Raw genomic sequence first — 27,646 nt, forward strand, 5'->3', positions numbered from 1 at the left:
CCGGCTGAATAAAACTATCCTTTAATTTTCCAAATTTATCTGGAGTCCTGACTGGTTCTTTGGGAGTGTGATCCCTGGACTATAACATTTGGAGGCCCCAGCGAGATCCTCCCTTGAACCACGACTTGGTTGCGACCATCACCCTGGACAAATTTCAGGTATGTTTTGGTGCCAAAACATCACACTGGGTTCAGTTCTGGAAACAGGGATCCCCACTGGCGGACCATCAGGAGGGCTGGACGCAGCATAACCTCCGGGTCCGCATTCTCACGGGTGACGGTCCCTTGAGAATCCTGGGCAGTTTGAGGCCGCATCTGAGGTTTACTGGTCAGTTTTTGGGGTTCTTCCAGTGCCCCCTCTGAGTACTCGTTGGTTTCTGTTTGTTGTGAGTCTCTGTGTGTCAGTCACTTCCTTCCTTGCTTTCATTCTAATCTTCGGTGTTTTTGTCAAGATGGGGTCGAGTCAATCCTGTCATGCCTCGACACCATTACAGTGCATGTTGAAAAATTTTAAGGAATTTGCTAACAGATGTGATGATTATGGTTATCCAACAGAGGACTGGGTCCTCCGTAAATTCTGTGAATCAGAGTGGCCAACATTCGGCGTTGACTGGCCCTCTGAAGGCATGTACGACTGGGGCATCGCTGTGGCAGTACAGGACATCGTCTATGGCTATGGTGGCCCGGGACACCCAGATCAAATTCCGTATATCCAGGTCTGGGTTGACATATTAGATGACAATCCCGATTGGCTGAGAGCGTGTCGTAAAGGTTGCCGCCCGAAGGGAAAAGGGAAAGAGACAGCAGTCTTAGCAGCACTTGGCGGGGCCAGACCTCGCTGCTGACTCCCTAGACCATTGCCCCAGGAAAGGGGCCCTCAGCCCCTCCTCCCCTCAGTCTGGCTCAGAAGCCTCAGATCCCAGTTTTGCCTCCCAGTGAGAGTGATTTTTTGGGACTCCCCATGGGGCCCCCTCCAAATGTGCCTCCCAGACCCCTACAGGTCCCAGTTGTCTCTGGGTCAGAATCCCAAGGCCCTGCTCCCAAAGGACAGGCGAGAGAGAGGAGAGGGACCCCCCAGAAGGGGCCGGAGGCTCTCCCTCTCGACAGGTGTTTGTTTTGTGTTTTGTTGTGTTGGTGTCAGGACTGTTTGTTTTGTCTTTTTGTCTTGTGTTTGTCTGTCATATTTGGGCCCTATGTGTGCATTATTTGTTGAGTTTTGATTTGTCAAGGTTTTGTCAGTTTGTTGTCAGTTTGTTGAAATCCTCTTGGAGGACATTGAGTGGTTCTTCCCTTCCTGTTTAACCTTTGACTGTGTGATTGGATTACTAAGCTTTTTATCAAGGTTCCTTGCAAGGCTTTGTCTCTCCTGGAATAACGCTCTATGTGTAACCTGTCCCTCCCCACCTAAGCACTCTTTTTCCCAGGTCAACGCCGGACTGCAAGATGACTTTTCCCTCACAGTCTCTGGCGGACTCCAGGAGTGGTTTTAACTTTTTCCCCCTTCAGCATACTGGTCCTGCCCACTGGCCTGCGGCTGCGGTGGCAGCTGAGCCAGAAAAAGTGTCGGCTGCAGCAGCGGAGTTTGCAAGTCTATTAGTCTTGTTTCCTTTGTCCAACATGAGTGCTATTTCTGTTTTGATAAAACATGGGTCAAGAATCCTGTCCTGGGATGTGGGAAAGGGAGGCCCTGCTCAGATCCCAGGACTGTAAGAATACTTACTTGTTTACTGAAATGGTATAAGTACAGATGTTTGTTTGATATTTTGTTTGTCTGCCTGGGTATAATTATTTGTTCATGTAAGTGTGGAAGTCTGTGAGAAGGAAAAAGAAACATTTAGTTTGTTTAAGGCTAGTGTTCTGACAGATAGCAAACCCCCCAGTGGCCACTGGGATTTCTTTTTCCCAGGGGTGCTTGCTCTCTGTCAGAGGGGGAATTGGCCCGCCTAACAACATTTCTGTCTATGTTTATTAATTTGAAGGTATGAAGTTGTAACAATTGTAGTCCAGAGAGGTTAAAAGCAGGGACCAAATTCTAAAGTTAACTATAAGAAGGAAGCTGGAGCTGGCAAAGTCACCAAGTCTGCCCAGAAAGCTCAAAAACTAAATGAATCTTATTTCTGACACCTGCCGCCACCCAGTCTTAATCAGTGGTGGAGAAACGGTCTCAGAAGTGTTTGTTCCAATTGGCCATTTAAGTTTGATGTGATTAATGATTAAAGTACATCGCAAAATCTTTAGAAGAAAAGGAAAATATTTTGTGGGCCACTTGGTCCTTGTGTGTGTGTGTGGCAACTCTTAAGTTATAGTTTTAAAATCAGTAATTTTAATGGAAACACACTCAAGCAGAGGAGCTTTTCAGAAAGGTCAGGGAGTCTGATTGCAATATAAGGGTCACTGGTTCCCCCCCACGCCACCTTCACTGGCAGGAGGCAAGCGCTTTTCCCAGTGGGAACAGAGATCTGACTGCCAGATGAAAACGCCTCGGTGGGAGCCTTCCTTCACCACCTGGGACCCGCGCCGCACTCCCTGCCTCCGCCCACCCAGCGTCCATCCCCTCCAGGGGTTGTTTTGAGTAGCTGGAGGCGGTAGTGAGGAGGGAAATTCCTTTGTGACCCCTGTGCCCCAATGAAACCCAAGAACCTCCGGCGACTCCTTGGACACTTTTCACCATGTTCTATTAGGGGGCTTAAAGATGGTAGCTAGAAATTCTCCCATTCCCCTTTTCAGGCTTATCAGTTTGAATTTCAAGCGGCTGGAGGCCTGGGAACAGGGTGCTGGACCTGCTCCCTCCTCCCTCTGCCTTTTCTAAAGAAAGAGAAGGCCATCAGCAAATAGGAAAGAATTAGAATGCCTATTATAGGAAGCAGGGGCACTGGAGGAGAGAATGTCCTGGCAGGTTAGCTAGAGAAGCAAAAGGGGAGACTCAGACTTTAACTTAGAGGAAGAGGACTGACAGGGCTGGGGCTCCTTTCCATTGAGCCCCCAGGGCCCAGGGTAACCTTACAAGTGAGGGACAAACCTGTTAGTTTCCTGGTGGACACTGGGGCAGCCTATTCAGTCTTGACAGAGCCGTTGGGACCCGTAACCTCTAAGAAGACATCAGTCCAGGAAGCCACCGGACAAATTGCCTGTTTTCCTTGGACATCAAAGAGGACTGTGGACCGGGGTTCACGGAGATTGCTAACCCTCTATACTCAAGTACTGGGGGAACACAGCTGCTGAACTGGACCGAAGTAGAACAACAGGCCTTTAAGGAGCTAAAGAAGGCTCTCATCTCAGCACCTGCCCTAGCCTTGCCAGACGTCACGAAGCCCTTCCACCTCTACGTGAGTGAGGTAAGGGGCATTGCCAAAGGGGTTCTCACTCAGACTCTAGGTCCCTGGAAGAGACCTGTTGCCTATCTGCCTAAGAGACTAGACCCCGTAGCAGCAGGGTGGCCAGCGTGCCTCCGGGCAGTGGCCACCACAGCATTGCTGGTGAAGGAGGCAGATAAGCTGACTCTGGGCCAGGAACTAGCCCTGACAACACCCCATGCTGTGGAGGCCCTTCTTCGAGCTGCTCCGGAGAGATGGCCAAGCTCTTCTCCTGGACCAGCCCCGCGTCCGGTTCCATAAGACACTGGCCATCAACCCTGCCAGCCTGCTTCCAGATGATGATCCAGAGAAACCCATTCATGACTGCACAGAAGTAACAGACGCAGTACAAACAGCTCGCCCAGACCTGACAGATGTCCCGCTATCATCACCAGACAAGGTACTGTTTACGGATGGGAGCAATTATGTTCAGGATGGCATCCGATATGCAGGGGCAGCGGTAGTCACCCTGGACCACACTATTTAGGCACAGACTCTGAACAGGGGGGCATCAGTATAAAAAGCTAATTTTTTACCTTAATCCAGGCCCTTCGATGGGGACACAGTGCCATACCCCAGGAAAGAGGGTTACCAACTGCAGCTGGAAAGGACATTAAAAATAAGGAAGAGATGTTATCCTTATTAGAGGTCATCTGGCTCCCAAGGGCAGTTGCAATAGTGCACTGCAAAGGACATCAGAAAGGAGAGACAATTGCAGCCAGAGGAAATAGAGCCGCAGACCAAACTGCCAAAGAAGCCGCCCTAAAACCAGTGGGGCCTTTACACGTCTTAGTAACCCTGCCGTACCTGGACCTACGCAGACCCCCTCTTACACCAAACAAGAGGAGGAATTGGCAGAACAGAAGCAAGCCATCAAAGGACCAGATGGTTGGTGGACCCTACCAGATGACAGACTGTTGGTCCCAGAGGCTCTAGGTCAGACGTTAGTTGCCCAGTTACACCAGGCTACCCACTTGGCGTCACCAAGACTTCTGAACTTCTGCGAGGCAGGTACTACCAAGCTTAGATAAGATAATTAAAAGCATAGTCACTAGAAGCCAAGGTAAGAGGGCCCCCCTAGGAATTCGGGCCCCAGGGAAATTCCCTAGGAGAGCATTGGGAGGTGGATTTCACAGAGATTAAGCCACCAGCGTCAGGGTACAAGTACATACTAGTTCTCATAGACACCTTCTCAGGTTGGGTTGAAGCATACCCCACTAGGACCGAAACTTCCTCTATAGTTGTCAAGAAATTACTCCAGCCGAAACCGGTTTGGCTCAGTGGATAGAGCGTCGGCCTGCGGACTCAAGGGTCCCAGGTTCGATTCCGGTCAAGGGCATGTACCTTGGTTGCGGGCACATCCCCAGTAGGGGGTGTGCAAAAGGCAGCTGATCGATGTGTCTCTCTCATCGATGTTTCTAACTCTCTATCCCTCTCTCTTCCTCTCTGTAAAAAAATCAATAAAATATATTAAAAAAAAAAAAAAAAGAAGAAAAGAAATTACTCCAGGAGATTATACCTAGATTCGAGCTGCCAATAGTCATAGGATCAGATAACAGTCCCGCTTTTGTAGCCAAGGTATCTCAAAGTATAGCTCAAGCCTTAGGCCCAGAATCTGGACAGACATAAGCAGGACTCTAAAAAGTACTTTAACTAAATTTGTCCTAGAAACCAGTGAAAACTGGACTAACCTCCTGCCCTTCGCCCTCTTATGGGCCAGGTGTACCCTCTACTGGGAGGAGTTCCCCCCTTCTTTTGAGATCATGTATAGTAGACCTCCCCCCATCCTTCCCAGGGTTAGGGAGAAACTGAAAGCTGGAATTCATAACCATTCCCTTACTCAAGTCCTTACAGGCTCTGCAGTATTCCCAGAGAGCCACCCATAAGCTTGTTCGAGATGCACTGCCAGTGCCCACCGCGGACCCTGTACATCCCTTCCAGCCCGGGGACTCGGTGTGGGTAAAGAAGTTCACTGCCCAAGGACTCACCCCAACCTGAAAGGGACGCTACACTGTTATCCTGAGCACGCCCACAGCTGTTAAAGTAGACGGCACCCAGATCTGGCTACACCACTCCCAGCTCCTGCACCAGGAAACGGCCTGGATCCTGGCAACCAGCGGCCTCACCCGTGAGATCCCTAGCCTGGGCTCCACGCAGGCCAGGAGGAGACTCAAAGCCTGCAGGAGGGGAACTAGACTTTAGTGTAGACAGTACTGATAGGGACTGTAGTACTAGGGGCCTTAGTAACTGTAAGAACATTTTTGCTAGGCAGTGAGAAAGTCCAGGGCTAAGTAAGGCTAGATGTGCTAGGGGACGGGAGAACAGGAACAGAACAGAGAATGCCCTTAAAGGAAGTAAAATGAGTCCATGATTTGACTCATGCACATAAAACCAGTGGGGAATGTTAGGGACTTCAGTTAGGTACTTCTCCACTCCCCTCCAAAAAGAAAGCAAAAGCTTAACCTTAGAACAAAGAAACTAGTATGCAGCGGAACAGGATGCACTAACCACTACATAACACCAAAGTGAATATTCGGCCAAGTGCTGAGAACTTAAGATATGGTTCACAGAACTCTGAAACAACAACTGTGGGAAGGAATAAATGTGGTTTTTGTGGCAATTCTGCTTAAAAGGAGCTTGCTACCAAGGCTCGGGGAGTCACTGGCAATTGGCAGCCAGGGGCTCCACCGGCCGGCTGAATAAAACTATCCTTTAATTTTCCAAATTTATCTGGAGTCCTGACTGGTTCTTTGGGAGTGTGATCCCTGGGCTACAACACTGAAGTCAACCATGCCCTGGAACTTCCTCTGGAGGATGCCTCCCTACTGTCTTAATTAGGCTGACAATGCCCCGCCCCCGCCCCCCGCTCCGCGCCCCCCCCCCCCCCAAGTGGGAGCAAAGGGCCTGGAGCTCTCCTATTTGGGTTGGACTCACTGTGACTCACCTCCAAAGCACCAGGTGAGACCTATGTGATTGTTTGCTAGAACTCTAGGTGTCCCTGAGTCTCCCTGGGACATTGTGGGCTCAGGGAGCTTAGGGATTTTCCCCCAGTGCTTTATTGAGGTAGTGTTTATGTAGAGTAACATGCACAGATCCTAGTTTGCTGGATGAGTTTTTACACAGATGAAACAGCTGTGTGACTGATGAGGAAAATAAGACATTTAGGGGGCTAGCAATATGAATCTGTGCAAGTAACTTAATGCACATTACTGTTAGCTTATAGTCTAGTCCCTGCTCCTTCCTCCATTATCTGGTCTTGCAAGACCTGTTTACCTAAGTCAGTGATGGGCAACCTTTTGAGCTTGGTGTGTCAAACTTCGCCAAAAACCTGAGCATAACTCGGGTAGTGTGTCACTTTGAGGAAAAAACTAACTCCAAGACTTTAGTTGCAAATGTTTCATCCTCGGCATGCGGCCGCGTGTCATCAGAAATGGCTATGCGTGTCAGTGCTGACACGCGTGTCATAGGTTCGCCATCACTGACCTAAGTACTTCCATTTTACAGAGGCCATAAACCATGAACAAACACACAACCCTCAGAGGAGGTTATTAGTAGTGGTGCCAGACCAGGCCTTTAGGTGTGGTCTCACGGCCCCCCTCCCAACACACAGGGCTTTTTTGCAAAGCCCATGAAAGGTGTGCAAGTCCAATCCATATTTGGGGGACAAAGAAACCAAAAGGGTATAAAGGGAAAGCTTCCTCCATATTGGTTTGTTCAGGATTTGGAGAGAAACAGTCTCCCCTGAGTCATTGTACTAGTACATGCGAAACATCTGAAAATAAATGTTTTTTTTTCCTATGTCTCCAAGTCTCCTGTGTACTTTTCGGTCGCCTGGTAAATTCTGTAACAGGACCACCAACCAGAACCAAGTTTCAGCACACTTCTGTAAGGACAGAAAAAAACCCTCTCTTTTTCTTTGCTGTGGCCTTCCACAATTTATGAGAAATACCTGGTGCCAGAAACCAATTCCAGCATGTCATAACTGCAAGAGTTTCATTGAAAGGTTGATGGAACTTGGGGACTCAACAAGGGCTGAGTCACATAGGTTATCGCCTGCTGGAATGGCTAAAGGCATTTCCCTGAACCTGAAAAGGTTGATGGTTTGCTGCCAGACAGCTCAGGGCATCTTAATCTACATGTTATTGCCTCCTACTGGCCAAACACCTGAACAGCCATTGACTATTCCCCAATCTGACAATGGATTCTGTAGGAAACCCTACACTTTGAAGTGTATATCTCCACTTTGCCTTAGGACAATTTGTGTTAATAAAAAGCAAGGGGTCCTGAGACAAGGAGAACTTGGTTTCTTTAGCCAGGCTCCTCTGACCCCCAATGCCTTCCAAAATTATCTTTCGACTCTGGACTCTTATTTAATCTACACACAGCCCCCTCTCCAGATTCTGGAACCCTTCTAGATACCAGATCAAGACCACCAGCATTAAATCACACCCAACGTCCAGCATTAACCTGGTAATTAAACCACAAGATTGTTGGCTCCTCTGTTCAAACTGTGGGACAAGATAAGCTACTCTCAAACTACATTCTTTTTAAAAAATATATATTTTATTGATTTTTTTACAAAGAGGAAGGGAGAGGGATAGAGAGTTAGAAACATCGATGAGAGAGAATCATCAATCAGCTGCCTCTTGCACACCTCCTACTGGGGATGTGTCTGCAACCAAGGTACATGCCCTTGACTGGCATCGAACCTGGGACCTTTCAGTCTGCAGGCCGACGCTCTAGCCACTGAGCCAAACCGCTTAGGACTCAAACTACATTCTGGCATTCTCCTCTTACCTGCTGTTTCCACAAATCAGGGATAATTCACAACAAGGAGTCTCTAGTTAGTGGAAACTTCCCAACACTCCTCCCCTTTCAGAGAAACCTCTTTTGAACTCTATAACATTTGCTCTAAGCATGATAAGTCCCCTCTTTGGGACATCTGACAGACTGTCTCCTGGAAAGCAAACAAACTGTGACTTTTTAAGACCACCCCCCTGGTATCTGCTCAACTTCAACACAATCTCCTCCCACTTCCTGTTGCTTAGCACCTGCAATTGCCTGCTCTTTAGAAGCAGAAACCACTCTTTGTTCCCTGCCCTGTATTGACTAGCAATACCTGGTCCTCTCCTCCCTTGGAAAGTGAAATAAATGTCCTCACTGCATCTGTTCTCTTAGTTGTGAATTCTTTCATAGCCCGCATCATCAGCCAAACCCTAACAATGTTCAGCTCCCAGAAGACTCCCTCATGCCCTCCCAGCTTCATTGTCCAACCTGAGGCCACTGTGGCTTCCTGTGGCACAGCTCCTTCTGGTTGCTGGGCCCTTCCATGGTACGAGCTCCATCACCTGTTCCTTCTTTCTCCTGCTCGTGCACACTTGTGTGGTTTCCCGTTTGGAGCTATGGGAGTGAAGCTGTCGTGAATGTCTGTTCTCATCTCTCTTGAGTTGTTTTCCAAAGTTGTGCTATTTCCCACTCCAATCTGCAAGGAATGAGAGTTCCCCTGGATCCATGTCCCCATCAGTGATGACCTTGTCCCTGGTGTCCCTGCTGCTGGGGAGGATAGCAAAGAATTTCCCTTCCTTGCCCGCCTTTCTGCTTCAGCTGTGCTGTCTGCACCTTAAAGTGGTTAAATTCTAGTAGACCCAGGAATATAATGGGGATGGAGGGTGGGCCGATGAGACAGGTGACCTCAGTTTATAGGAGTATCTCAAAGAATTCAGTCTTTGCAAATTCTAGTGCATGTAGACAAGGCTCAAGAAGGAAGAGAGGTACGGATCTATATGTGACTGAAGCATCCATCTTATATAACAACTGCTGTTTAAAATTTTAATCCTGCTATTTTGGCTTCTGTAAATGCTTGCTTGCTTAAATAATCAGGAAAATAAGACTACTCCCATTTTAGAGAAGCCATTAAACCTTCCCCAGACGAAGTTATCAGTGCTGGCACCAGGCCAAGCCTTTGGTTGAGGTCTCAAAGCCCCAGCACATAGGGGCTCTTTATGAACTTGCAAAGGGGATCAGAAAACCCCATATTTGGGAGACAAAGAGGGTAAAAAGGTATAAATATAGGAAACTTCCTGTGTGACGGGGCCCAGAATTTAAGAGACATTTTCCTCTGGGCCCGCGCCTAATAATAATAATAATAATAATAATAATAATAATAATAAATGTAACTCCATCTCTCTAAGCGTTGGTTGGTTCTTCTCTGTTTGTTTTTTTTTTTTTTTTTTTTTTGTAACATGACCTTGGGCACCTTCTACCAATGTGGCACCTATCTGACCTTTAACTGTTCATTCAGGCTTCACTGATAGCTCATTGGTTTTCTCTCTAGCACATTACAGGGACCTGCTTGACTTCAGGTAAGTTTATTGTCCCCCCTGCTCTACTTCCAATCTACTACTTGGACCCAGCCTATCTTATTAGTCTCTGTTTAATCATTTCCCATAACTCGGTGCTGAAGCCAGTTAAAGGCAGTTCATTTAATGTTACCCTGACTTCCACGTCATTTGGAATAGACTTCTCTTCTCTGTTTTGTTTGTTTGTTTTGTGTGTGTGTGTGTTTTAATCTTCACAAGAGGATTTCCCCCATTGATTTTCAGACAGATTGAAAGGGAAGGAGGGGATGTGTGAGAGAGAAACATTAGTTGGTTGCCTCGCCAACACACCCCAAATAGAGCTGGGGATTGAACCTGCAATGGAAGTACCTGCCCTTGACTGGGAATGGAACCTGAGACCCTTAGCTCCGTGGGCTGATGCTCTAACCACTGAGAAATACCGGCCAGGGCTCCTCTCCATATTCTAAAGCACAGAAAGAAAAGAGAGAGAGAAGGAGAGAGGAAAGAGAGAAGAAAGATGTAAATTCACTGAGAGCGAACTCAGAAGCTCCCTGGGCACCACTATAACGGACATCATAACATCCATTATAAGGTTTTCTATTTGTGAAACACCTTTTTCTACATGATGATGTATTCATAAGACGAATAGAATTTTAAAGGAGAGAAATACCTTTTTGTGAATTTAACTGTCATAGACGTTGGGCTGCCACTAGTGAGCCCGTGTGACTTTGGACATGTCCCCTAGCTTCTCAGAGCCTCAGTTTCTCTGTGTGTAAAATGGGTATAACCAGGCCTTCCAGCACTACCACCATCCCTCCCTATGTGGTCCTCTCAAGTAGCCCATTGTTTTCTGGACATTGCAACACAGCATCAGGAGACACAGCCATCAGGAGACACAGCCATACACCTACAAAGAGCAGCCTCTGAAACTCGCTGTCATGTCAGTGGCCAGACTCTGTGAACTTGTACATGAACGAAAACGATTCAGAGAGGAAGGAAGAGTCAGTGGGGTGGGAGTGTCTACTTACCTGTCCCTGAGTCCCATCCTGGCCCCTTCTCCCCCAGCACTTTCCCTTTCTCTTTCTCTAAATCCACTTCCTCTTGCTCCTGGCTCCTCCCCATGGAATAAGTGCCCAATAGCTTTGTTTTCTGTTTCAGAGTAAAGTCCTCTCCAGGCAGAGAACTGCCTGGCTGGTGTGAGGAGCAGCCGTGACCACAGAGGTGGTGGAGAGATGGGCTCCAGCAGCAGCTCGTGTTCCTCAGTGAGTCCCCAGGCTGTGGGCACAGGCGATGCTGCAGGGCTGACTGGCTGCCTTGCAAGGAAGCCGCTCTGGGTCTCCTAGGAAACCAGACTGGGGTGGCAGAGGTGCGTGGGGGGCTGACATGCCCGATGGGGCAATCCTGAAACACCCTCTGCCCCAGGCCGGTCTCACCTGCCTCTCAGGACCCAGGGATGAAAATCACCCGCAGTGGTGCATTGCACAGATAGTGCTGAGCTCCCTCTGGGCGCCTGTCCTGTCCTGGGTGCTGAGGGCAGAAGGGCACTGGTCAGCACTGGAAGAGTGGGGCTTTGTTGGAATGAAAGGGGAAATCAGCAAGGCTTCCGGGGAGCCCAGCATCCCGGCCTTGGCATTGACTTAGGAGATGGCCTCCCTGGGTTCAGCCGTTTCCTAGCTAGGTGACCTCAGGCGAGCTGCTTTTCCCTGTCTGGGCCTCAGTTTCCACATCTGTAAAATAGGGATAACACTTGAGCCGCCTCCCAGGATTGGGGTAAAGATGGAGGTAGCATATCTAGGGTGTTTGAACAATGCCTGGCACGTGGTGGGGGCTTTTGAAGTGTTGAGTATGATTAGGAGTCTGGGGGCCATTAGCAAGTGCCAAAGGGAACAGAGAGAAAGAGCAGGACCCTAACTGACTGCCGTCTTCTCCCTGCAGACACACGCCATCGAAGGGGGTCTCAAGGATGGACATGAGATCATTATCAAAGGAACTGTTCTTATGTCCAATGGAACCAGGTACCTGGAACTGTTGTTTCCCCCAGCCTTGCCCCTTAGCTAACCATGGCCCCTGTCAGCTCAGGCTGGTTCCCCCAACACCGTCCAAGCTGCCTGTGCCTGGCTCAGCGGACGCTGAAGAGAAGGGCCCGGTCCCTGCCAACACTGCTGAGTTCCCCTGCTGTCTGCCAATAGCATCTGGACACCAGTAACGTAGACACCCCATAGACACAGGGAGAGCGGGAGCTCACAGTCTCGGGCCAGCCCGGGGGCAGATCTTTATGGTCTCGGATTGAACTTTGCACGCGAAGACCCAGAGAGGCAAAAACAATGCCTCCTTACTTCCCATGACGGCCTTCACTTACTCCGTGGCCCCTCTTTGGCTGATGTGGAAATATTTGAACTTGGCATCAAATGTAATTAGATCTCTACTGTTTCAAGTTCATTCCTAGAAAACACTAAGGCAATTCAAAATACAAACGTCTCCTCGGCACTGCCGCCCACCCAAGAGGGGACTCTGGGGCTCAGGGAAGACTTTCACATCTTCTCAGAGGCCGAGCGCCCTCTAACGCTGGCCCAGCCCTGGCTGCCCGTGCTGAGGTCCAGGTGTTGTGGAGGTGAGGGGCTCTTGGCTTATTTGGGAGGGGCCCTCCCACCTGGTGGCTGCCTGCTGAAGCCCACGGTGCCCACAGAAGCCCTTCTGCACACACGGCCCTCTCTTGGAAGCCTCTGTCTCAATCCCAGATGTCTTTTGTCCCCAGTGGTCCTTTCATCACCTCGCACGGGGCCTGGGGACCTTCTGGACCCCTTCACATCCCAGGCCCGGCCCTACCTCATCTCTGCTTATAGATTCTAGTTGACTTTCTCCACCATCGCCTTCCCTGCCAGGTGGGCGTAGGCACACTCACCCTGTGACATCTCCCCGAGCCCTGAGTGCCTCCAGGAGATGCCATGAAGGGTGAGGCTCCCAGATGGCCCTAAACCCTGCCATTGGGGAAGCTGAGCCCTCACCTCTGACCCTCCATCCCTTCTCTCTCCTTCTCCCTCTGCCTACCTCCTATCCTACTGTCCCCACTTGTTCCCATGGGCGCTTTTGCACTCTCTCTCCCCTGGGGCAGGAGTTTGCAAGGGACCAGGGAAATGGAGCTGGATGACCACCGAGGGACAGACACATCCAGAGCTATTTCAGAAACGATAGCCTCCATGTTCAGAGGAATCTGGACTCGGTTTTCTGGTTCCAGAGCCAGTGGGAGCCTCCCTTCCTTTTCGTGTCCCCAGAGGGAGGGCTGGCTGGGCCCTGGGCCAGGGCACTTCCCTGCTGGCTGAGGGCCCCCAGGGGGAGCTGGTATTGAGGAGGCCCCCAGAGCTCGGCCTCCTCCACAGAGACACCAAATGGGCTCTGCAGGAATTGAATAGAATGTCTGATGGGCCACCTCTGGGCTTGGTACAGTGCCTGGCCCTGTGGGGGAAGCAGAAGACATGAAAGCGGGGTGGTGGGGGCTTCCCTGAGTGCTGTGCATTAGTTGGGGACACCAGAGTGACCCCAAGAAGCAGGGTGTGAACCACGTTCATGCTCAGGTCGGGGAAGGCTGAAGTAGACAGTGACACCTCGGGGAGAACCTCAGATTGGGGCTGGTTCTAGGCTATGTGTCTGGGAAGGGCAGAACAGATGTTTATTGTGGCCCTTTTGTGACCACAGCTCCTTGGAAAGTTCTTTTTCTTTTCTGTTTTTTTCTTTTTTTTTGGTTAATCTTTGCCCAACGATATTTTTTTCCAATGATTTTTAGAGAGAGTGAAAGGAAGTGGGAGAGACAGTGAAACATCTATGTGAGAGAGACACATCGATTGGTTGACTCCCTCACACTCCCCAACCAGGTCCAAAGATCAACGAAGGCATGCGCTCTTGTCTAGAATCAAACCCGGGACCCTTTGGTCAGTGGTTGGAAGCTCTATCCACTGAGCCAAAGAGGCTGACTCTTTTTTAAAAATAAGTATATTTTTATTGATTTCAGAGATGAAGAGAGAGAGAGATATAGAAACATCAATGATGTGAGAGAATCACTGATTGGATGGCCTCCTGCTGGGAACTGAGCCTGCAACCTGGCCTGTATCCTGACCAGGAATTGAACCATGACCTCCTGGTTCATAGATCGATGCTCAACCACTGAGCACACTGCCTGGGCTGCAAGGTTCTTTGTTTTAATTCCTCACCTTAGAACCCAAAGGAAGTTTTGAGGGTGAGGACTTCCTTCTGGGAGAGAGACAGAAATGAATATCCACTTATGTGGGGGCTTTCCGAACACTGCCTCAGTCATCACCCCCAAAGAAGGGAGTCACCCCCTTTCCTGGGTTCAGTGAGACCATAGTTCTGAGTCATTCCCTCCACCCCCATGACAAACAGTACCAGCTGGGGTCAGGGTCCAGGCCTAAGAACTTTAGGGCACCACTCCACGCCTCTTCTGTGGGACACACACCAGCCTCTGATGAAGGACAGACACACATCCCGGAAGTTCTCATAGCTGGAGAGTCCATATCCATCCCATGCCTCCCCTGTTAAACACCATCTTTGCAGGTAAACCCCATCAATGTCACATGTTCTCTCATTTGTTCTCTTCCTTCCCAACTGAGCTGCCGTGGGCTGGCCTCTAACCAGTGCCCACTGGGCATTAGAGGCTCTTGCTTCTGGACATATTTCTGGATTTGCATCTTCATACAAATGTGAGATCAGTTTCCAACACCTATGCTTCCTGAGGCTAGAGTCCACATTGCCCTTTACCCCATTCCTGCTTATTTCTGGAAAGTCACGCTGGAAAGGGCAAAATGCAATAATTACACAAAACACACTAAGCGCAAATTAGGTAAACACAAAGGAAGGCAGCAAAGGGGATGGGTGCAAACTGCCTCACAGGTTGTAGGCAAGTTCCCAGGCACACACGGAAGTTAGAGGCACCAGGCCCTCCTGCCCCTACCTTTGTCAATAAAGCAGAACACTGTCTGATTTCCGTCCACCTAGGTTTGCTGTGAACTTTCAGTCCGGCTTCAGTGACAATGACATTGCCTTCCACTTCAACCCTCGCTTTGAAGAGGGCGGGTATGTGGTCTGTAACACCAAGCAGAAAGGACGCTGGGGAGAGGAGGAGAGGACAATGAGAAATCCCTTCCAGATGGGCATTCCCTTTGAGATCCGCATCCTGGTGGAGAGCACCCATTTCCAGGTGAGCAGGATTCTCCTCCCTCCCACTGCCTGTCCCCCTGCCCTATTGTAAACAGACAGCCAATGTGTCTGCACTGCCTGGCACTACTTGAGCCAATTCAGCAGAGACAGTACTGAATCATAATGAGTGCTTATTCCAATACCGCCAACAGTATGGGGAGAGCATCAGGTCATCCACAAAAATCTGCTCTGCACCCCATAAGCCAGCTGCTTCTATTGGGTAAAAGGACCAAGGATTGATGGGGAAATAGCCAAAGGGGATGCCAAATGGGCAGTTAACAGGTAAGCAGGCTGGAGAATTGCAAAGGCCTGAGGTATGCAAAAGTGCTGGGGATCTTCAAAGGGCTAGTGATATGCAAGGGCTGGGGCCTTCAAAGAGCTGGTAGCTCTGGTTTCTGCAACAAAGTGGTTAATATTTCCATGATAATGGGCTGCTCCACGTGGGGAGGATGGGCTGCATTTCCAGGTGAGTCCCCAGTCCCAGAAGACTGCCAGCCAGGTTAGAATGTGCCTTCTTTAATCAGAATAAACCTATCACAGCTAACAGAGCATGAGTAATATGTCTTACAATTTTAGGTGGTTCCCAGCATTCTATTACCGCCCTTATCACTATCAGGCCTGGAGAAAAGCCTTTAACTAATTACCCAAGCATTGCCATTACACAGAGAACAGGACTTTACACTCTTCACCTGCACCTACACAGCACTTGTTGCTTCTGTTGCTAGGATATAAGAACTAGGTATGTTGCCCTCCGCACCTGCTCTTTGGCCTCGAGTCCCAGGTGACTCCCATCCTCTGCTGCAGCCTTGTCCTCTCCAGGTCCTTGACAGCATCTGTTTTTGGTGATGCTGTGGCAGCCCTTCTGCAGGCCCAGGGGTGGCTCAGGGCTGCGGGGTGGAGTCACTGCTCTTGCAGGCAGAGCAGGGCTGCTGGGCCCCGGGGAGAGGGATGGATGTGTCTGTGCTTCTCTGTGTGAAGGGCGCTCCCAGGCCCTCAGTGTGCAACCTGAGGTCCCCTCTCCTCTGCTCCCATGAGCACTTTATGCCCATTGAAATGCGCACATTGAAATGGCATCCCGGGTGAGCTGAGAAAGACAAACCTAGAGCAATAATCAAACAAGAACTCAGAAGCCAAAACTAGAGCCAAGTGGTGACTGGGTTTGGCTGCATTTGGGATCACATGCGTGTTCCTGTACCTGGGGCAGCTCTGACGGCTGGGCCCCCACCTACAGGGGATGGAGGTGAAAACCAGACAGGCCTTAATTTCTAGAATCAGAGATCCTAGTGCTCAGGTGTGCTCCCCGCCCTGGTCTGGGACCCCTCTCCTGGACTATGTGCTCCTGTTGACAGGTGATGGTGAATGGAGATCGCTTTGTGCAGTATGAACACCGCGTGTCCTTACACCGTGTGGACAACATCTCTGTCACCGGTCCCGTGAGGCTGACACACATCAGCTTCCAGGTCAGATTGTCCAAATGGCACCTGTCCCAGGGGCTGGGTGCAGGGGCCAGTCTACTATGCCTAGGCCCTGTTGGGGGGGAGCCAAAGGTTCCAGCTAATCTCTCACCCAGGTGACTCTGGGGATAGGATATACCTCTGGCTATCCCTGCCCCATCCTTCTTATGGCACCATTTCTGTCCAGAGCACCTGCCTCAGCCAGACTCCTTCCCCTCTTGTCTGTCACTCTACTCCCACCCTTGTTAGCAGGCCATGTGGTTCCATGAGATCCATTGTCATCAGCTGTGGGATCTCAGATAAGTGAGTCTGCCTCTCCCATCCTCAGTTTCCTCATCTGTGCAAGGGGCATAGTCACTGCCTCCCCAGGAGGTACTGTGTGGGCACAATGAGGGGATACATGTCCGAGGTCACGAAATCACCCCCATGGGCCACCCCAGGGTCTACTGGACTCTCTCTGCGTTTTCCAAGTTTGAATGTGGTGCCAACATCTACAAGGTCAGGAGCAGGTGTGCATTGTGGAGCTGAGTGCTGGTGATGGCTGCACCACAGTGTGAAGGCACTTGATTCCCCTTAGACATACACTCTTAAGATGGTACATTTTATGTGCATTTTACCAAACATTTTCCAGGTCAGGTGATATCACATGGAAATCTGAATGTCTCGCTTTCTGTGAAAACTGGGAAGATTGGGGTAGGCCTGGCCCACATTCCCACAGGGCCCCAGGCGCCTGGATTAGAGATGTTATTTTCACTTCGGTATTTGAGTGTGCTCCTGAGATGGGAAAAGCACACAGTAGGCCCGCAACAAATATGAGCTCCTCTCTCTTTGGTCCCATGTCTTACTCTCTCCCTCTCACCTACTCTGTCCCTGCCTGCCTGGCTTTCTCCCTCTTCTCCGGGCCCCTGCCTTTCCGCTCCTCCTTGGCTCATTAAAGCTTCTCTTCACTCCATGTCGCCTTTTGTTTTAACAGGACACCCGTGCAGTCCCTGTCGAGAAGATGATCTCTGAGGTGCAATCCTACCCCAGTCCCTGTGGCTCTCCTGAGTCTGAAGAGCAGAAACCAAAAGTGAGTTGAACATGGATACCTGGGAGGCTGAGCAGTCAGCAGGAAGGACAGGGGTCTGAGAGAGAGGCTACTTCCTGCCAGTAGGCAACTAGGGTGTCTAAGCCCCATCATGTGCACCCAAGGTTCCCCATCTCCATCCACCAGGCACCCAGGCCTGGGACCTGGGAGGCGTTTTTGGTCCTTCCTTCCCTTCCTTAATTTCCCTCCAGGGCACCAAGGCATCCCCTTCCTGAAGCCACTGCCTTGGTCCAGGCCATCTGACCCCTCCCTCCTCTCTCCCCTCACACCCACCCACTGTCACAGTGACCTTCCCATAAGCAAACCTTATTTCATGCTTAAATCTCTTAAAAGCTCCAGGCTCAAATAAAGCTCCAACTCCCAAGCTGGATGTGCAGAATCCTCCCCAGTCTTGCCCAGCCCACCTGCCGGCCTCCCACCTCACCCACAAAGACCCCCCATCAGCCTCCACTGCTCACTCCAGGCTCCTTCAGGCCACCACGCTTTTGCATCTGCTGGCCTGGGGCCAAAGGTATCATTTGCCACCTCACCTCAGCCAACCCCTAACTGCCCTTCAATGCTCTGCTGAAATGTGGCTCCTCAGGGGCACCTTCCCTGCCTGGCAGGTTGCTGTATGCCCTAGCCCCTCCCTGTCTCAATGGACATTTCACAACTCTGTACCATGTTCTGTTATAACTGTATTTGCATGTCTGTCTCCGTCACTCCCTCCCCCCACTCCTTTTCTCCCAAACCATAAGCTTGGAATAGTGACTTGTCCCTTTTGGTATCCCCAGCACTTTGCAGGGAATAGAACAGGTGCCCAATCATTATTAGCCAAAATCTCATGAAGCTGGAGGCCCCAGAGCAAAATACAGAGACTGCAAGGTTGGCTGTGCTCAGGCCTCCACTAAAGAGCCGGCATCACGTGCAGCATCGCACCCCACCCATCGCCCAGGGGAGATGCCTCCTGTGGGGGCTCCGCTAGGCCTGTGCTCCCTCCCTCCATCACAGGTTCCAGAGGCGCATGTGTGCTGCGCTCCTCCCCATTTCAGAGAAGCAGCATGGCCACGCTGGCACTCCCTTTTGTGGAGAATTTAAGTCCAGGCTGCTGCACCCAACAGTCTCCAAGTCTATACAATTTAAGGCTCTATTCCTTATGAAACACGCACACACACACACACACACACACACACACACACACACACACACACAATGTGATTAAAATAATGTGCATTTCACAGAAATATATTCATCAAGGAATCATACAAGAAAAGTATAAATGGCACTCACAAGCTGACTAGTCCCTGTTGGGTGTGCCCAAATGTATAAGCTAATCTCTCCCCCAGGTGACTCTGTGGACGTACCTCGGGCTACCTCATCCTACCACTCTTGTCTATCCCTCTCTACTCCCACTCTGGTTAGGAGGCCATTTGATTCTAGAAAGAACCAGCTCAGGAATCACACTGAATCTAGCTCAGATCCCAGTGCTGCCATCGTCACCAGCTGTGGGATCTCAGACAAGTGAGTCTGCCCCCACCCCAGCCTCAGTTTCCTCATCTGTGCAAGGGGCATAGTCACAGCCTCCCCAGGAGGTCTGTGTGGGCTCAATGAGGGGATACATGTCAGAGATCACGAAATGGCTCCCATGGGCCCACCCCAGGGTCTACTGGACCCTCTCTGTGTCTTCCCATTTTGGAATGTGTTGCCAACATGTACAAGGTCAGGAGCAGGTGTGCGTTGTGGAGCTGAGTGCTGGTGATGGCTGCACCACAGTGTGAAGGCGCTGAATGCCGCTCGGCTGTACTCGTGAAAATAGTGACGTGGTAAATTTTATGTGCATTTTACCAAACATTTTCCAGGTCAGGTGATATCACATGGAAATCTGAATGTCTCCCTTTTTGTGAAAACTGGGAAGATTGGGGTAGGTCTGGCCCACATTCCCACAGGGCCCCAGGCGCCTGGATTAGAGATGTTGTTTTCACTTGGGTATTTGAGTGTCCTCCTGAGATGGGAAAAGCACACAGTAGGCCCGCAGCAAATATGAGCTCCTCTCTCTTTGGTCCCATCTCTTACTCTCTCCCTCTCACCTATTCTGTCCCTGCCTGCCTGGCTTTCTCCCTCTTCCCCGGGCCCCTGCCTTTCCACTCCTCCTTGGCTCATTAAAGCTTCTCTTCACTCCATGTCGCCTTTTGTTTTAACAGGACACCCGTGCAGTCTCTGTCCAGAAGATGATCTCTGAGGTGCAATCCTACCCCAGTCCCTGTGGCTCTCCTGAGTCTGAAGAGCAGAAACCAAAAGTGAGTTGAACATGGACACCTGGGAGGCTGAGCAGTCAGCAGGAAGGACAGGGGTCTGAGAGAGAGGCTACTTCCTGCCAGTAGGCAACTAGGGTGTCTAAGCCCCATCATGTGCACCCAAGGTTCCGTATCTCCAACCACCAGGCACCCAGACCCGGGACCTGGGAGGCGCTCTTAGTCCTTCTCTCCCTTCCTTAATATCCCTCCAGGGCACCAAGGCCTCCCCTTCCTGAAGCCACAGCCTTGGTCCAGGCCATCGGACCCCTCCCCACTCTCTCCCCTCACACCCACCCACTGTCACAGTGACCTTCCCATAAGCAAACCTTATTTCATGTTTAAATCTCTTAAAGGCTCCAGGCTCAAATAAAGCTCCAACTCCCAAGCTGGATATGCAGAATTTTTTTCCAGTCTTGCCCAGCCCACCTGCCGGCCTCCCACCTCACCCACAAAGACCCCCCATCAGCCTCCACTGCTCACTCCAGGCTCCTTCTGGCCACCATGCTTTTGCATCTGCTGGCTTGGGGCCAAAGGTATCATTTGCCACCTCACCTCAGCCAACCCCTAACTGCCCTTCAATGCTCTGCTGAAATGTGGCTCCTCAGGGGCACCTTCCCTGCCTGGCAGGTTGCTGGATGCCCTAGCCCTTCCCTGTCTCAATGGACATTTCACAACTCTGTACCATGTCCTCTTATAACTGTATTTGCATGTCTGTCTCCGTCACTCCCTCCCCCCACTCCTTTTCTCCCAAACCATAAGCTTGGAATAGTGACTTGTCCCTTTTGGTATCCCCAGCACTTTGCAGGGAATAGAACAGGTGCCCAAACATTATTAGCCAAAATCTCATGAAGCTGGAGGCCCCAGAGCAAAATACAGAGACTGCAAGGTAGGCTGTGCTCAGGCCTCCACTAAAGAGCCGGCATCACGTGCAGCATCGCACCCCACCCATCGCCCAGGGGAGATGCCTCCTGTGGGGGCTCCGCTGGGCCTGTGCTCCCTCCCTCCATCACAGGTTCCAGAGGCGCATGTGTGCTGCGCTCCTCCCCATTTCAGAGAAGCAGCATGGCCACGCTGGCACTCCCTTTTGTGGAGAATTTAAGTCCAGGCTGCTGCACCCAACAGTCTCCAAGGCTATACAATTTAAGGCTCTATTCCTTATGAAACACACACACACACACACACACACACACACACACACAAAAGGTGATTAAAATAATGTGCATTTCACAGAAATATATTCATCAAGGAATCATACAAGAAAAGTATAAATGGCACTCACAAGCTGACTAGTCCCTGTTGGGTGTGCCCACAAGTATAAGCTAATCTCTCCCCAGGTGACTCTGTGGACATACCTCGGGCTACCTCATCCTACCACTCTTGCCTGTCCCTCTCTACTCCCACTCTGGTTAGGAGGCCATGTGGTTCCAGAAAGAACCAGCTCAGGAATCACACTGAATCTAGCTCAGATCCCAGTGCTGCCATCGTCACCAGCTGTGGGATCTCAGACAAGTGAGTCTGCCCCCACCCCAGCCTCAGTTTCCTCATCTGTGCAAGGGGCATAGTCACAGCCTCCCCAGGAGGTCTGTGTGGGCTCAATGAGGCGATACATGTCAGAGGTCACGAAATGGCTCCCATGGGCCCACCCCAGGGTCTACTGGACCCTCTCTGTGTTTTCCCATTTTGGAATGTGTTGCCAACATGTACAAGGTCAGGAGCAGGTGTGCGTTGTGGAGCTGAGTGCTGGTGATGGCTGCACCACAGTGTGAAGGCGCTGAATGCCGCTCGGCTGTACTCGAGAAAATAGTGACGTGGTAAATTTTATGTGCATTTTACCAAACATTTTCCAGGTCAGGTGATATCACATGGAAATCTGAAGGTCTCGCTTTCTGTGAAAACTGGGAAGATTGGGGTAGGCCTGACCCACATTCCCACAGGGCCCCAGGCGCCTGGATTGGAGATGTTATTTTCACTTCGGTATTTGAGTGTGCTCCTGAGATGGGAAAAGCACACAGTAGGCCAGCAAAAAATATGAGCTCCTCTCTCTTTGGTCCCATCTCTTACTCTCTCCCTCTCACCTATTCTGTCCCTGCCTGCCTGGCTTTCTCCCTCTTCTCCGGGCCCCTGCCTTTCCGCTCCTCCTTGGCTCATTAAAGCTTCTCTTCACTCCATGTCGCCTTTTGTTTTAACAGGACACCCGTGCAGTCTCTGTCCAGAAGATGATCTCTGAGGTGCAATCCTACCCCAGTCCCTGTGGCTCACCTGAGTCTGAAGAGCAGAAAGTGAGTTAAACATGGACACCTGGGAGGCTGAGCAGTCAGCAGGAAGGACAGGGGTCTGAGAGAGAGGCTACTTCCTGCCAGTAGGCAACTAGGGTGTCTAAGCCCCATCATGTGCACCCAAGGTTCCCCATCTTCATCCACCAGGCACCCAGGCCCGGGACCTGGGAGGCGCTCTTAGTCCTTCTCTCCCTTCCTTAATATCCCTCCAGGGCACCAAGGCCTCCCCTTCCTGAAGCCACTGCCTTGGTCCAGGCCATCGGACCCATCCCCCCTCTCTCCCCTCACACCCACCCACTGCCACAGTGACCTTCCCATAAGCAAATCTTATCTCATTTTCTTCCTGCTTAAATCTCTTAAAGGCCCCAGGCTCAAATAAACCTCCAACTCCCAAGCTGGATGTGCAGAATCCTCCCCAGTCTTGCCCAGCCCACCTGCCGGCCTCCCACCTCACCCACGAAGACCCTCCATCAGCCTCCACTGCTAACTCCAGGCTCCTTCCGGCCACCACGCTTTTGCATCTGCTGTCCTGGGCCAAAAGGACCCTTTATCACCTCACCCAGCCAACCCCTAACTGCCCTTCAATGCTCTGTTGAAATGTGGCTCCTCAGGGGCATCTTTCCTGCCTGGCAGGTTGCTGGATGCTCCACCCCTCCCTGACCTGATGGACTTTTAACAGCCTTGTGCACGCCAGTCACCATGTCCAGTTATAACTGTACTTAGATGTCTGTCTCTGTCATTCCACCTGCTCTTTCCCCCAAACCATAAGCTTGGGATTGTGACTTGTCCCTTTGTGTATCCCCAGCTCTTTGCACAGTGCCTGGAGTGCAGTAGGGACTGGATCAATGAATGAGGGGTGTGGTTTGCAGTCAGTAGAAGGGGAGACCAGTCAGGGAAAGCAGACCAGTCTGCTGGGTGGGGAGGGGCCTCGGGCAGGAACAGGAGCAGGGCCTGGCCCTTCCTTGGCCACTTGAGCGGTGGGGGCAAGGGCAAGGGTGCCTCCCTACCCAGCTTCCTGTGGCCCATCACGCTGCATGGTGGGCCCCTGCCTCCTGCCACACTGACCTTAGGATGGTGGAGCTCCAGGGAGCCTTTGCAGGGCAGCCCGACTTTGGCCCTGGCCTTGGGCGGACAGGGTTTGCTGATACACCCAGACCCAACTGGGCACCATTTTGTATTTGATCGCTTGCTACCGGGACGGCTTGGGCAAGGTGCTTAACCTCTCTGAGCCTGTTCTCTCACTTAGCAAAAGGGAAGCTAAGGATGCCTCCCTCATAAAGCACTGAAGCCAGAGCTTGGCACACAGTAGGCCTCACTAAATACTAGTTTTTAATCTCCTGGTGAAATAGGATACACCAAGTAATGGTTTTGCTTCTGGGAGCTGAGGTGAACTGTATGTTCTATGTCAGACACATCCTTCTCGCTCTCTAGAGGAGCCGGCAGGATGTCCTCTCTCCTCCACCCGCCCCCTTTCTGTTTTTAACCATAGTTACCTGGATGGTGGGTGAGCATCTGGGTACCACAGGCTCGGGGAGGCTTGCTTGGGAGCAGGAAGGAAGCAAGCGTGAGTCTGGGAGGCATTCCTGACCACCGTTTCGGCTGTCATCTCCCCGTTCAGTGGCACCAATATTAACCACCATTTTTATTTTTCGTCCCCTTCAGCCTCCAAGTTATTGGCAGGCCACCGCGGCTCCCATTGTAAGTCTCTTGCTCTCTCTTTGGAAACTTCATTTTGGTTCTTCCTGTGGGTTAAAAGGAGGAGGCAGGGCCAGGCATTAGGCCTCTGCCACAGGGCGACTGGCACATCTGAGGCCAGACCCCTGGGCCACCCTTCTGACCGCGGTGGGGTTGGGGGTATGAAGGGGGCAGGGGTGGTTGGCTGGGCTGGTGAATTGGGAAACAAGCTGAATTGCCCAAGCCCCTGCCATTCTGTGGACACGATGGCCCGCATTTACTTCTTCCTGCAAAGTCAAACTATGATAAATTCCCCTGAGAAGGAAGATGGGCCCACAGGCCATTTTCAGAGTCTGGTCTGGGCTCCTGAGAGGGTGCCCCACCTGCAGCTGCTGGGAGGGTGTGTTAAGTGGTGCCCTCTGGTGGCAGATGGCGGTCTTCGCGCTGGTGAGAGCAGGTTAAAAACCCCATTTCTTCCTTTCAGACACAAACTGTGGTCCACACAGTGCAGAGCACCCCTGGACAGATGTTCCCTGTAAGTCTGCAAGCTCTGTCAGCGCACAACCCCGCTCCCTCCTGCTGGTACAAGTCGGCCGGGAGCCCTGGAGTTAGGGGAGCTGCCTGCGGAGGGGCTGAGGGCAGGTGGCCAGGATGGGGTCTGGGACAATGGCAGGAAGTTGCACCAAGGCTGACAGGAGAGGGAAGACGAATGGGAGAACCCAGGGGCAGAAGCCTCACACTGGAGCATCCCCTCTAGAGTACGTGGAGGCCTGGGTGCAGGCGCAATCCCTCCCTGAATTTCCTGGTCGTACCCCAGCCCCAGCTACGTAAGTGATTTCTCAGGGAGGGCGCAGTTCCGTTTGTGCAGGGCAGCGGGGAGGTGAGGGGCAGCTCACAAAGTTAAAAGCAGCCCTTCCGTGAGCTAACATGCAGGAAATCAGAAGACTTTGAAAGGAGCTTTCACCTCCTATAGGGCCCCTTCATCACAAGCGTGTTATAGGGCCTCTTCTCAGCCCAAGTATCCTTTTGTGTCCAGCAAAGTTCTCTTCGTGGCAGTTCATTTACTTACTTATTTTTAATCGTCACCCGAGGATATTTTCCCACTGACTTTTAGAGAAAGTGGAAGAGAGAGGGAAAGACAGAGAGAAATATTGATATGAGAGAAACATCGATTGGCCTCCTTCACGTGCCCTGACCAGGGCCCAAGCTGGGGAGGAGCCTGCAACCAAGGTACATGCCCTTGACCGGAATCAAACCTGGGACCCTTCAGTCTGCAGGCCGATGCTCTATCCACTGAGCCAAACCGGCTAGGACTTTTCGTGGCAGTTTAAGCTCATAAATTTGAGGAACACTGGGAATTTTCCTTATTTGCTAACCAAGTAAAGCTATCACGATTCTTTTTGTTGTTTTTGTTAAATTTATTTATTTATTAAAATATATTTTTATTGATTTCAGAGAGAGGAAGGGAGAAGGAGAGATAGAAACATCAATGATGAGAGAGAATCATTGATAGGCTGCCTCCTGCACGCCCTCTACTGGGGACCGAGCCCGCAGCCTGGGCATGTGCCCTTGACCAGAATCAAACCTGGGACCATTCTGTCTGCAGGCTGACGCTCTATCCACTGAGACAAACCAACTAGGGTTCTCACAATTCTTTCTTGAAAATATATGACGCTCGCACACAGTTGTCAAACTCAGGTCACAGTCCAAATTCAAGGACGTTGGCAGAGAGTTCCCCAGACAGCGGTCGCCTCTCTGGCTGCCGCTGGCTAACCTGCCCCTCTCCTCCCAACAGGCAATACCGTTCTTCACCAGCATCCCTGGGGGGCTGTACCCCTCCAAGGGCATCACCATTTCAGGCACCGTCCTGCCCAACGCTCAGCGGTAAGCCTGGGCTCTCGGGGAGGAGAGATACCCCAAGATCATTCTGGTCCCCACCCCCCAGCTCTGGGAGGGGCTGGGGCCCAGCGCTCAGTGGGCAAAGATCCAGGTGAGCTGCCCACCCCCAGGTTCCACATCAACCTGCGCTCCGGGAATGACATCGCCTTCCACATGAACCCCCGTTTCGATGAGAACGCCGTGGTCCGCAATACACAGATCAACAACTGTTGGGGGCCTGAGGAGTATGGCCTGACCCGGAATATGCCCTTTGTCCGAGGCCAGGCCTTCTTGGTAAGGTGCCCAGCCTGGAGCTCCAGGGGGTGAGGGTGGAGGGTGTCTGGGGGCCCCTTGAACAAGATGGGGGCTGAGGCCTCTTGGGTGAGGGTTGGGCCCAACAAATTATTGTTATTATGGTTTTACTATTGCTGCCTCACATAAAATAGAGGGTGGAATCTGCTGTTTACAGAGGGAAAAACTCTCAAGTATAGGTTCTTTGCCTGAGGGCACACAGCCCATAAGTGCCAGATGGAACCCAAGAGTGAGGTCATTCATTTATTCACTCAGTCAGTCACTCACTCACTCACTCACTCAGTCAGTCATTCAACAATTATTTGTCAGCTCTGCCATCCAGGCCCACTTGGGGCAGGAAGGAGCCCAGGTGTTGGAGGGTAGCAGTGAAGCAGCCAGACCAGGTCCTGCCTGGAAGTTTACAGTTTTGGTGGGGGAGGGTCATTGCAGATCACAACAGGTGCTGTGCCCAAGCAACAGAGAATAAAGGGGTACAGTGAGGCCTGGGCAGGGACCCCGCTGCCTTAGATGGGGACAGCTCTCAGAGGCCACAGTGCACTGGAGACCTCAGTGATAGAAGGAGTTCACCCCACAAAGATCTGAGGTTCCCAGCAGGCTGCAGAGGGAGCAGCTATTATTGCAAAAGGGAGAGTCCTGGGTGGGGCCTGTCCAGGAACCGAGAGGGTGGTGAGGCTGGAGGCCAGGATCACAGAGCAGTCGTTCTCAACCCTGATTACAGACCACCTGGAAAGCTTAAAAAAGAAAAATAAATTCCGGGCCCTGCCCAGGCCAGCGAGAGGGTGAGCCTGGGCATCCGTATTTTTAAATAAGCCCAACGCTCCTCACCCAGGGTTGACAATGACTGATGTAGGGTCTTGAGGGCCATGGGAAGGAGCTTGGGTTTCAATACAGTGCGTTGGTGGGTTTGGAGCCAGAGAGCAATTTATTTTGGTTTATAGACAGCTGTGTGACTTTTGAGCAAGTGACTCCAGGGCTCTGGGCCTCAGTTTTCTTATCTCAGAAATGGAGCTAATAGCAATATTGATCTCATAGAGAAGTGAGAGTGAAATGACATTGTGTGACGTGTGCTGCGAGTGTTAGGCATTGCGATGGGGATGATGGCATTTTGCAGCCCTGGCTGCCTTGTGGAGAGAATGTTTGGGTGAAAGAGACCCAACACCGTTAGCAGGTGGCCGCTGCAGAAGTGTAGGCGGGGAGCATTCCGGTGTGCTGTGTACTAGGAACATGGGGGGCACAAGCCAGACTCCCTGCCCCCAGTGGGAGAGTGAGGATGGGAGAGGGAGACATGACCTGAGGGGGCACCTGACTTGACTAGAAAGGGGTCAGGTCGCCAAAGGCAGGGAAGGCTTGTCAGAGGGGGTGAGTCCTGAAGGGGGCATAGCAGCTATCCATGTGGGCAGGTGTGCGGACTGGAGAGCCTGGGGGAAGGGCACTCTCTGCCAGGGGGACAGAATATGGAGGAGGACAGGAAGAAGGACATGTTGATGAAGAGCGAGTCCTTCAGGGTGACTGCCCTGCAGGCGAGGGGCGGGCTTAATTAATGCTTGAGGAAGGCAAGCAGGAGGTGGTGGACACCAGCCGGCATTCAGGTTTGAGGGCCTTGCAAGTGGCGTGCAAATGACACGCCCGTCTGTCCAGGTGTGGATCAAGTGTGAAGGTCACTGCCTCAAGGTCGCTGTGGACGGTGAGCACCTGTTTGACTACTACCACCGCCTGATGAACCTGCCCGCCATCAACAACCTGGAGGTGGGAGGCGATGTCCAGCTGACCCTGGTGCAGACATAGGCGGGGTTC

General features: G+C 51.4%; 1 protein-coding gene across 4 annotated transcripts; it reads left to right on the forward strand.

Annotated features, from left to right (window-relative positions):
• On the forward strand, window positions 1-27,646 carry LOC307115283 (galectin-9B-like). 4 transcript variants are annotated; one of them, XM_079798451.1, is made up of 13 exons: window positions 1-158; window positions 10,849-10,952; window positions 11,626-11,705; window positions 14,698-14,899; window positions 16,248-16,358; window positions 17,326-17,421; window positions 19,620-19,715; window positions 21,902-21,991; window positions 23,651-23,686; window positions 24,147-24,197; window positions 25,458-25,546; window positions 25,672-25,834; window positions 27,491-27,646. In XM_079798451.1, exons 2-13 carry the CDS (start codon window positions 10,923-10,925, stop codon window positions 27,635-27,637), a joined length of 1,191 nt encoding a protein of 396 aa, XP_079654577.1. In that variant the 5' UTR covers window positions 1-158; window positions 10,849-10,922; the 3' UTR covers window positions 27,638-27,646. The 4 variants fall into 4 exon arrangements, with proteins under 4 accessions (XP_079654577.1, XP_079654576.1, XP_079654578.1 ...); XM_079798450.1 differs by lacking the exon at window positions 1-158 and having other exon boundaries at window positions 10,829-10,952; XM_079798452.1 differs by lacking the exons at window positions 1-158; window positions 21,902-21,991 and having other exon boundaries at window positions 10,829-10,952.

The sequence above is a fragment of the Cnephaeus nilssonii genome, assembly GCF_951640355.1.
Source record: "Cnephaeus nilssonii genome assembly, chromosome: 19".
In the NCBI taxonomy this organism is placed as follows: Eukaryota; Metazoa; Chordata; class Mammalia; order Chiroptera; family Vespertilionidae; genus Cnephaeus; species Cnephaeus nilssonii.